Source organism: Tupaia chinensis, unplaced genomic scaffold (genome assembly GCF_000334495.1).
Source record: "Tupaia chinensis unplaced genomic scaffold, TupChi_1.0 Scaffold144982_1, whole genome shotgun sequence".
In the NCBI taxonomy this organism is placed as follows: Eukaryota; Metazoa; Chordata; class Mammalia; order Scandentia; family Tupaiidae; genus Tupaia; species Tupaia belangeri.
In genome coordinates this window covers 51318-63019 of record NW_006204841.1, presented here as the reverse complement: position 1 = coordinate 63019, position 11702 = coordinate 51318, and the positions used below count along the sequence as shown (strand labels likewise).

The window sequence follows — 11702 nt, the reverse complement described above, 5'->3', positions numbered from 1 at the left end:
AATGCTCCATCCTGTCATCACACAAGGGGATGGGAAGTTACTAGCCGTACACCTTCCAGTCCCGACTTGGCTCCTCTGACTTCTCTGTTTCCTAATCTTAAAAACTATACAGAGCCGCCCTGTTTTCTTCAGCTAGTAATGTAAAAGGCCTACACTGACAGGGTGTCATTCCCAGGACCCTCCGTTCTTTAAGAAGAGGTCTAATGACTGGTATCATTGCTTAAAAAGTATCTTGAATTTGATGGAATTTATGTTGAGAAATAAATTTTTTTTTTATCTTTTCATTGCATTTGTCTGTGAATTCTTTGAAATCCCATTGTATTGCAAAAATTTTGTTACAGTTACATTTGTGACTCTAAACCCCAAGTCTTTAAATGAAAAATATCAAAGTGTCACTCACTTTGGACACTGAGCAGAATTCTTTCTGTGTATTTAATATAAGGTCACACTCTTCTTAAAGCCATAGCTTACCTTCCAGCAAGGTATTGAAAACGAATTCACTCTCCTTACAAGTGACAATCTAACCTTTGTGGTTAGAGTTCTTCCCGAGTAATCCATCCTGCCACTTCTCTTTCCACCATCGCAACTCTTGTTAGCATGATAAACAGTAAAAGCATGCTTCTCAATTTATTGACTTTTTTCTGTTAATCTGTAAATTCTTCTCTTTTTTAGCAGAGCCAACAGAATGTCCTGAGTGGACACAATCAGCAGACGTCGCTCCCCAGTCAGACCCAGGGCACTCTGACAGCCCCTCTGTATAACACGATGGTGATTTCTCAGCCCGCGGCTGGAAGCATGGTTCAGATCCCCTCTAGTATACCACAAAACAGTACCCAGAGTGCCGCGGTCACTACCTTCACTCAGGACAGACAGATAAGGTAATCGCCACATTTTGTTTGTCATTTACAAAGTTGTAAATTGATGATTAAAAAGTAGTAATTTGATTTTTAAAAAACATTATTTTAGTTTGTTGATCACTGTAGCCAGTATCTTAAATTTGAAATAAAAATATAGTATGATCATTGTTCAAAGACTTCATACTAAGAGGATAACAAATTTTGTTTCTTTTCCACTAACTCCTGTGGAATCCATTACACAGGCTTTATGACAGGCTTTGTGTCAGCGAGTAACTTTTATCTTTTCAATACAGACACGAGTTTGTGTGTGGTAAAATGGCTAGTTTATTAACTGCTCAAAATATTATCTCCTTTAATTTTTACTCAACAAAAAATATGAGTATGAGGCTTCTTTTATTTCCCAGATAAGAGGAAAAAAATGGGTTTTTAGTAATTTGATCAAGGGGCACTATCCAGTTAAGATTGAAGAAAGCTTCAAACTCAAGTGTGGGTATCTGATTTTAGAATGTAAATGCTTAAACATATGCTGCACTAAGCTTTTGTGGACTGTTCTAGAAAAATTAGAAAAATAGTCACCCATGACTTATTTTAGTGAGAAGTCCACGTAGCTCCATCTGAAACAATTTTTTTTTTTTTAAGAAATGTCCTCTCTGCATTGGGAAGCCATCTCTCACACTTTTCGTTTGTCATCAGAGGGTATGAGCACTAGCCAGAGGGACAAAGAAGTAGGAGAAAACATCCCCTGTTGGGACTTGGTCATAGTGCAGTTCCTTCTCCATTTTTCCACCCTATTGGAATTTTGGATGCACACACACTTCCAGCATGTTTTCAAGATACGAAGTCTGGGGACCAGCGGTTAGCGTAATGGCTATGTCGCTGGACTACCACGTAGTCAACCGTGGTTCGCGTCCCAGACCCGGTGGCTTAAAACTCACGCCGGGCGCGTGTGCGTGCGTGCCCAAGATCCCGAGAGGAGAATGGAGAAGAAGGGATTGCGGCATGGCCATCCCCCCTGGGGGGTGATTTATCGCTTTCTATCTCTCTGTCTCTCTGTGTCTGGCTAGCGCACGCACTTTATAGCAAAAACCTCTCAAAAAAAGAAAAGATACAAGGTCTGGAACTCGAGCACACGGTGGACCAGTGGGCTCTGGCTCCCTTAACCACTAGGCAGCAGGGTCAGACTGGCGGCTGTCTTCTCACAGCTACAGGGATCTCTGTAGTTTGAGCTCTCATCTTCTAGGCATTTTAAGTTTTTACTTATTTTACTAGGTAGGTTGCTCGTTTAGAGTATAATTTTTTTGTTTTATTAGACAATGTAATATATTTTATTAAAATCATGTCAATAATTTCCACGAAGTAAAAAAGCTCTAGGATCACATAGGCATTTAGAGTAGTGAGAACTATTTCTTTTGGAGCTCAGTGACTTTGACTCAAAAAGTCTGGTTTTAGTTTTTACATTCTAAAAGGAAGTATTCTGGGGACCAGCAGTTAGCGTAATGGCTATGTCGCTGGACTCACATGTAGTCAACTGCAGTTCGAGTCCCAGATCTGGTGGCTTAAAACTCACGCCGGGTGCATGTGCGTGCGTGCCCAAGAGAAGGGAGAAGGGATTGCAGCGTGGCCATCCCCCTGGGGGGTGATTTCTCGCTTTCTATCTCTCTGTGTCCTGCGAGCGCACGTGCCCTAAAGCAAAAAAAAAAAAAAAATACCACTCAAAGAAAAAAATGAGCACCATACAAATGAAGGAGGAGGCTCTTTTTTTTTTTTTTTTAAAGAATCGTTTATTCCATTTGTTATAATGTTTTTCAGTTTGACCAGACAGAGACAAAGAGAGAGAGAAAGGGAAAGTGAGAAAGCAAGCCACCAAGTCCAGGACTTGAACTGCAGTCAGCCATGTGAGAATCTAGCAACCATCACACCACCTGCTGGTCCCAGAAGGCTGGCTTAAAGCCTCATGACAAAAACATAAACTAGAATGCTGACATGCATTTGGAGGGTGCAGTCTCTAGCAACTGTGGGTGATTTTCAACTTCCAGTGAAATGGAAATTGAGAAATAAACTAGAATGCTGACATGCATTTGGAGGGTGCAGTCTCTAGCAACTGTGGGTGATTTTCAACTTCCAGTGAAATGGTACTTGACAGTTGTTTACTTTAAGATGATACGAAACTGATACATGTTCAGGAGATGCCGTACTTTGAGTACTATGCATTTATTCAGTCTTTCATGTTTAATACAGTATTGAGTAAATTACACAAGACACTCAATACTTTATTACAAAATAAGCTTTGAATTCGATGATTTTGCTGAGTGTAGACTAATTCTGAGCACATAGGCGAAGGTTAGGTGCATTTAATTCATTTTCAACTTAAAATATTTTCACCTTATCTGCAAGTAACCCCATAGTAAGTTGTGGAACATCTGTATTTGTAAACATTTGATTTTTGAGGAGAAAAGTACATATTTCAGTGAACTTTTAAAGGCATGCTTAGGTAAACATGGAATTGTCCTTTCCGCAAGGGAAAGACTAGTTAAAGCAATAGAGCGATAGATAAGTCAGGACATCCTTGGTAGGACAGATCTGTAATAGGTCTTCAGAAGGAAGGAGGGAGTAGTTTTATGGCTTAAGCCGAGCAGTTAGAGGGGAGCGTGATCAGGGAATGAGGCCACAGAAGCAAGCACTTGGCCTGAGTCTTAAGAGGTTGGCTTTGGGTGCCTCCAGGGCAAGGAATCTAGGGAGGTGCTCCAGGCAGAGGGAGCAGTACATACAGAGCCATGGACGTGGGAGTTCAGTAGAAGAATAGTAAAGTGTCTCAGTGCCAGAGGTGAGTGAAGTGTTCTCATATTAACCGTGAGCCCTTGGGAAGTGTAGATAACAATCTCAGTTAAGATTACAGAGAAGTGAACTCTTACTGTTTCTGTGGCCGAGTGCACTTTGTAAAGTTGTTTATGTTATGTTAAATCTTTAGTAGGGTCATATCTCAGTTTCTTCACTGTATGGCCAATGCTAGAAGCAGATTTCATTTCACAGAAAAGACAAATGGAAATGCTGCTGTTCACAGAAGAAGCATCTTTTTTTTTTTAATTGAAGAAAACAAAAGGAGAGGGAGGGGAGGGAGAGAAATGGGTGAACTGGAACGCATGGGCACTTGCTGCGCTGATAAATGTAAAAGTGGAGAGTGTCTTCACTACTGGACTGTCATTTTGTTATTAGGTGCTTAGAAGATAGAACTTTCAGTGTAAATTTCTTTTTATTTTTTGAAAGAATTATTTAACTTTTATTTATTTATTCATATATACATACATGCATATCAGAGAGGGACAGAGCAAGCGAGTGATAGAAAGTGTGAAAAAGAAAGTGAGAAAACAAGCTGCCAATTCCGGGACTTGAACCGCAGTCAGCCATGTGGGAGTCCAGTGCCCTTAACCACTGTGCCACCTGCTGGCCCCCGATATGAATTTCTTTGATAAACTTAAGAGTTTAAAAATCACCTTTGAGTGTATTTAGGAGTTGTGTGCCAGTGTGGCAAGTGAATTGTGTGCACTTGGGTGTGACTCCCATGGACCCAGCATGAGGCATCTTCAGAAAGATTGTGGAAATGCTATGGAAAAACTCTGGATGGATTTCAGAATTTTTTATACCAAAATAAATTCATACTTTATTTCCACTTTTCCATGAAGTTTTTAAAGGTAATAATTTTTTAAAAGAAAATAGTCTGTATTTTTTACAGGTTTAAAACTTTTTGTTGTGGTAAAACATATAAAATTTACCATTTTAACTATCGAGTATAGTCACATGGTTGTTAATCATCACCTTCTCAAACTGAAGCTCTGTATCTGTTAAATACCTGCCTGGCCCCTTCCCCTGCAGTGCTTAGCAGCCACCATTCTATTTTCTTCTGGGATTTTGACTGCTTTGTGTACCTCATGTAAGCGGAATCACACAGGTGTTTGTTCTTTTGACTGGTTTCTTTCTTTATTGAGAGGGTTTAGCCTTCAGGCATGTGTGTTCACTGAGAAGAGAAAGGCAGTGAGTGGGAAAGTGAGAAATCACCCCGCAGCGCGGACAGCCACACCATAGTCCTCTCTCCTCCATTCTCTTGGGATCTTGATCATGCACACACATGCACCCAGCATGAGTTTCAAGCCACCAGTCCAGGACTCACCATGGAGAGCCACGTGGCAGTCCAGCAGTGTAGCCACTGCACCATCTGTTGACCCCTTGCCTGGCTTATCTCACTTAGCATAGCGTTCCCAGGTTAATCCGTGTCATACGTGTGAGACTTCCCTTCCTTTGAAAGGCTGAACATTGCACCGTTGTATGTGTGCACTGCGTATGCTTATCTGGTTACCTGTCAGCAGGTATTTGGGTTGCATCCACCTCCAGGCTGGTGTGAATAACGCTGTTGTGGACATAGGTGTGCAGGTATCTGTGTACGTTTCTGCTGTTTGTCTCTTGGGTGTACACCTAGAAATAGAATTGCTTCATCTGGTAATTGTAGTTAATTTTTGAGGGCCTGCATACTCTTCTTCACAGTGGCTATACCATTTTACATTCTCACCAGCCATGCACAGGGCTTCTCTGCATCCCTGTGTGGTTACTTTTTGGTGTTATTTATTTATTTATTTATTTTTTAATAATACGTGTCTCCTTAGGTATAAAGTGGCTTCTCACTGTGGCTTTGACCTGCATTTCCCTAATGATTAGGGAGACTGAACACCTTTCATGTCTTTGGAGAAATGTCTACTCAAGTTTACCTTTGCTCTTCTTTTTCTTGGAGAATTTTGCTACAGGGTGTGTATGCTTGACGGAGAGACAGAGAGACACAGAAAGCAAGAAATCACCCCCGGAGGGGAGGACCACGCTGCAATCCCTTCTCCTCTGTTCTCCTCTCAGGATCTTAGGCACGCACGTGTGCCTGGTGTGAGTTTCAAGCCACTAGGTCCAGGACTTGAACCGTGGTCGGCCATGTGAGAGTCTAGCAACATAACCACTGTGCTATATGTTGGCCCCACTTTTGAAGTTTTATACTTTTAGCTTTTAATGTTTTGGTCCTTGATGCATTTTGAGTTAATTTTGTATATGGTATAAGGTAGGAAGACCCAACTTCATTCTTTTTGAATGTTGGTACCCAAAAACCCCTGTATTTTTTTTTATGTTGTTATATATGTAACAATTTTTCATTTTACTATATCCCAAAAAAAAACTTTTAAAACATGAAACAAGGACCAGCTGGTGGTGTGGAGGTGAAGATGGCTCAATCCCACATGGCCAACTTAGTGGTTCAAGTCCTGGGCCTGTGTACACTTGTGCTCCAGATCCCGAGAGAACGCAAGAAAAGGGATTGTGGTGTGGTCATACCCCTATGTTGGGGGGTGATTTCTCACTCTGTCTGTCTCTGGCAAGCACCCATGCCCTTAGCAAAACCTAAAAGAAAAAAGAAAAACAAACAAAATAGGAACATAACAGCCTTAAAAAACCTAAATCGACGAGCTGAGTACCTTAAGTAGGTGTATTCTGCCCTCTGCCTTTATGATGTGCACCTTTGACTTTCGACTCCACTTTCTTTTCTTCCTCTAACAGGTTCTCTCAAGGTCAGCAGCTTGTGACCAAACTGGTGACTGCTCCTGTGGCTTGTGGGGCCGTCATGGTCCCTAGTACGATGCTCATGGGTCAGGTGGTGACTGCCTATCCCACCTTTGCCACGCAGCAGCAGCAGTCCCAGACCCTGTCGGTGACGCCACCGCAGCCGCCGCCGCCGAGCTCGCAGGAGCAGCAGCTCACGTCGGTGCCCCAACCGTCTCAGGCCCCACTGGCCCAGCCGCCGCAGCAGTTTTTACAGGTAGTTCAGCCACGGGGAAGCTGTCTCAGTCCTATCCACTCTGTTTTCCTTTTTCTTTTTTTTTAAATTGCTTTCAATTTAATTTTATTTATTCCTTCATTTATTTTCATTTGACCAGAGAAAGGGAAAGTGAGAAAGCAAGTCACCAGGTCTGGGACTTAAACCATGGTCTGCCATGTGGGAGTGTCCAGCACTTTAACCACCATGCCACCTGCTGGTCCCCTCATTCCTATTCACTCTTTTTTTTTTTCTTTTTTTGGAGTGTTTTTTTGCTATAGGGTGCGTGCACTTGCCAGAAAGACAGAGAGAGACAGAGAGACAGAGAGAAAGCGAGAAATCACCCCCCAGGGGGGATGGCCACGCCACAATCCCTTCTCTTCCATTCTCCTTTCGAGATCTTGGACACACACACACTGTGACTTTAAGCCACCGGGTCCGGGACTCGAACCACAGTCGACTACGTGGGAGTCCAGCGACATAGCCATTATGCTAACTGCTGGTCCCAATCCTATTCATTCTTATAAAATGAAATTCGGTGTTGAATAAACAGTCTTATAACTGATCTGAGAAATTTATAAAAGCTTCCTATGCAGTTTAAACCTTTGCAAGGCAGAAGCTTTTTTGCTACAGGGTGTGCGTGCTTACGAGGGGATGGCCACGCTGCAGTCCCCTGGTTAGCTGCGGAGGGCATTCAGCCCTGCTGTGGGCATGCCCACTTACCTGGACTGCTAGGTAGGAGGGCCTGTTTCCTGCCCACAGCGGACCACTGGGCCTGGAGCCCACTTTCTCAGCCTTTGGCCAAAGTTTCTAAAGTTTAAGCTAAGGTACTTTTCTTTCTGCAGTTCCTTCTTAGCTGCTTATCAATTATCTACTCCGTGTGGGGCAAGGGTATCAAGAGGAATAAACTTTTTTTTTTTTAGAGAGATTTTCGCTATAGGGCGCGTGCGCTCGCCAGACAGACAGAGAGAGACATAGAGACAGAAAGCGAGAAATTACCTCCTGGGGGGATGGTCACGCCGCAATCCCTTCTCCTCCATTCTCCTCTCGGGATCATGGGCACGCACGCACACGCGCCCGGCGTGAGTTTTAAGCCACCGGGTCCGGGACACGAACCGCGGTCGACTACATGGGAGTCCAGCGACATAGCCATTACGCTAACTGCTGGTTCCCAGGAATGAACTTTTTTAGTAGTAGTACATGTAGGCATTGTCTTAATTTTGTTGGATTAAATTTCATTGTGATCCTGTTATAAATTAGTATCGGAGGAGAGATACCGTGGAGGTGCAGCCGTGTTAAGGACTTGGGCTCTGGAGTCCGGTTACCCTGAGATAAGTCACGGCCGCATCACATACTGTGACCACCTGTCCCACAGCGTGAGGTGAACAGAGTCCTAGCTCATGGAGAGAGTGCTGAAGGTAGAACGAGGCACCACTAGCTGGCATCTATAATGTGCCAGTTGTACGTATTGGAAATGTGGTAGACACCTCGATTAACAAATATGGACAAATGCAAACCCAGGTGTCCTGTCAGTAGCTCGGACAGGATCTGCTTATCTGCAGGGCAGGGCTTCTGGCGACAGACCCTCTGCCGGTGCCCATTTTGTTCTGTTTTTCCTACCACACTGCTACGTACAACTTTGTATTAGTTTTCGCGCTGCTTTTAAGTAATAATATTAGTCTTTATAAAACCTCAGTGTTGTGACGTTTACTCTGTAAATGAAGCCGCGGTCTACAGCAGTGTAGGGTGGCCCGCCAGCACCCACACAGTGGATGGCAGGGACCTGCTCTCGGCAGCTCATTTCACTTCTCTGACCAGCCCGAGACCTGCGTGCAGGTCTCAGAGGGTTTTTTCACAGAGGCCAACTCAGTTTTTATTCTGTTTAAAATTTGGCCTTTAGCTCTTTAGGATGTATACGAAAGAATACATGTGGTTTATTCCACACATATGTGACTTTTATAGTAAGAAATCTTCAGCTCAGATATCTGAAAAAGTGAAATTGCCTTACTTTCAGAGAAGGGGAAGAGCCTCAAACATTGTCCAGAATTGATAAATTACAGAACGAAGATGAAGTGACGTAGAACGTGAGGCTCTTGTCCCTGTGGACAGTGCAGCGGGGTGAAGCAGTATTGCATGACCCACTTGTTCTTTAGACTTCTAGGTTGCTGCATGGAAACCCTTCGACTCAGCTCATCCTCTCTGCTGCGTTTCCACTACAACAGAGCACCTTCCCTCCGTCGCATCACCAGCAACACCAGTCTCAGCAACAGCAGCAGCTCAGTCGGCACAGGACTGACAGCTTGACCGACCCTTCCAAGGTTCCGCCGTAGTGACTCGGCGATGTCGCGGGAGGAAGGCATGGCCCAGGAAGAGCTGCTAGATGACCTGAGGATGGGAGGGAGAAGCTCAGCAGTTTCATGCAGTGCAGTATTGAGTGTTCTAGTTCTGGAAGTAGTTGGCAGGGGCACTGCTGCCTAGGGCTACAGATGTAGATTAAATACCAGCCAGCAGATGATCATAGGGACATAGCCAATTCTCACAGTGTTTCAGTTGCCCAGATTTTTTTAATGGAAAAGAGTGCATTGCCAAATGTTAAAAAGCTCCACTATGGAATGACTTCAAGTCAGAGAGGCACTGACAATGTTCGTAACTCGTAGCGGTTCTGTGCCTGTTACCAAGTGTTGCAGAGGACACGCCACATCAGGGGTTTGCTTAACGGTGCCGTGAAGACAGTGTGGTAGACACGGTAGCCCTTCCCCCCTCAGTCCTTCCCCTCTTTAGGTAATGATGGAACAGTAATTATTTTCAGAATGTTATATGGGTTCAAATTCTCTGTGTACAGATACTGTAAAAATATGTATATGTCTGGATGAAAGGACAGAAAGCAAAACATTCTGTATGCTGCATGAGAAAGCACCCTCTCTTCCTGGTAGGTATGAGTGCATTTCCTTGGATTCTGACACACCCTCGTTTTTCCTTTCGTTTACAACACGGTAGTGTTCTATTCACCTTCCCGGGGCACAGGTCTTTCCAGTCACACTGGCTGTGGTGTCACACTTTGCTCGGTGAGGGATGGTGTGCTGCTGGGAATGGATCTTTTTTTTCAGGTTAAATTATTGCTACAACAGAATTTTCAAGTTATTCAGAACTATCCCTCATTTCATTATTTTCAATTATGTTTGAAAAACAAGATTTTTGCACTGCTTTTAGATGGTCGAGAGTTTTGATCACATATTTTGATATAGTTCATAGTTGGAAATATTTGTGTAAATGGTTTTCAACAAGCCTGAAAGTAATTTCAAGAATGTTTCAGTTATAGGAGTAAAATTTGCACAGAAAACATTGTAGGCACTTTTTAACATTCTTAATGGTGGGAATTTTAACTTTTAGGATTTGTTGGAATCTTTTTATTATCCTTCACAATTTCAATGCTTATTTTAGTCAGAAATGATTCAGTGTTATTTGAGGGACAAAAAAAAAAAAAAAAAAACATAAAAAAAAAAACCCATAGTGCCTTGATTTTAATTCAGGTGATAACTCACCATCTTGAACTCATTGTCTGGTTCAGTAGCTGTTTTGAAACCTTAGTACATTTTTAACAGCATGTGGGTGTCACTGTCATTCTCCTAAGTTCCTGTGAAGACTGCTGTAAGTCTCTTGAACTGGAGGTACAAATTGTTTAAATAAAAGATGACAACACTGTCACAATTATTTGTGATCCCTAAATTATTTCCTATATCAGCATTTTCCTTGAAAGCTAAATAGTCACTTCAGAACACCAAGAAATAATTGTTCAATATGATCTTGATATTCCTACAAAGAAAACAGAAGGGGTAGGAAGTCAAGCAAAGCAAAGCGAAGGTTGCTTTTAATACACTAGAAAATTGTAACTCACATGCTTTTTAAACATGAACTAAGATTTCATTTGGCAATATCATTCTAAAGGTAATAAATTCCAACATAAGATTCATATGTTTTAAAAAACCATTTTATAGATTTTGTGGTACTGATAATGCAATATACAACTATAGAACAAAAGATTAATGAAAAAAATCTTACCTATAATATTGAAAATTACTACGGAGGAAGAGGAGGATAACAAGCATAATAAATCAAAATTGATCTTAAAAGAAAATGTTCAGCAGAGTTGAGGTCATTCACCAGAAAAAAGTTTTGAGTGATGAAAGTAATTTAGAGCAAAATTGCTAGATTAAGGGGCCAGGGGAACGCTAAGTTTGGAAAACTTCTCTGTCCTCAGCTTTACTGATATCTTTAAGGGATATATATATTTTGTCTTTTTGTAGAAAACTACCTGGCCACAAGTAAGTTAGAAAAAAGAAACCAACCAAAGAAAACTGGCACCTGCCCGCAAAAGAAGTGTGACTAGATAGCAGTCAGCCATTCGCACCCCAGGGGCCCTTGGAGCTCAGCGCTCACCCAGGGGGTCAGGGACCTCCGCCAGAGCGAGCTGGGCCGGCCACTGGCCACTGCACACACAGAGCCAGAGCCAGAGCCCACCTGCGGCGTTGGCAGCTGGCGTCCTGCCCTCTCAAATTGCCTTTCTCAGCCTCCATCATTCCAGTATCTGAGCTGTGCCTGGTTTAGTTCTCGGCAGTACTTAGAGATAGGGATTAGCTAAGAGAAGGTGTGAAGAACTGCAGAACGTGGCCTCTAGGAAGCAGACTGAAGGGAGTGAGCCGAGTACTGTGTACTTGGGGAGCAGAAGAAGCCGCAGACACACAAGGGCCAGTCTGTAGGCTGTTGGCACACATTCTGTTTTCACAAATATTTGCAAAAGAAAAAATTCCCCTTTATAATTCCTATTGTTCTTCACAGCTCATCTTTTTCCTGCTTGGAATTAACAGTTGCTAGATTTAAAGGAGCATCTAGTTACTTTCCCCTGGCTGTTCGGATCCAGCGAGCGTGTTGGGAAAGCTCTGAAGCACCGACTGCCCCTTCACTCTTTACCCCTCCTCTGCTTACCTGGGGTTGGTACTGCAGGTCTG

General features: G+C 42.9%; 1 protein-coding gene across 4 annotated transcripts in view; it reads left to right on the top strand.

Annotated features, from left to right (window-relative positions):
• The window catches only part of CLOCK (clock circadian regulator), a 125238-nt gene extending 113564 nt beyond the window's left edge, over window positions 1-11674 (top strand). For 3 of the 4 annotated variants that reach the window (XM_014583887.2, XM_014583885.2, XM_014583888.2), the window contains 3 exons: window positions 673-878; window positions 6441-6699; window positions 8850-11674. In XM_014583887.2, the coding sequence (XP_014439373.1) occupies window positions 673-878; window positions 6441-6699; window positions 8850-9026 (642 nt within the window). In that variant the 3' untranslated portion in view covers window positions 9027-11674. The remainder of the gene's footprint in view (window positions 1-672; window positions 879-6440; window positions 6700-8849) is intronic. The other variant, XM_014583886.2, reaches the window with a different exon arrangement.
• The last annotated feature ends 28 nt before the right edge of the window (window positions 11675-11702 follow it).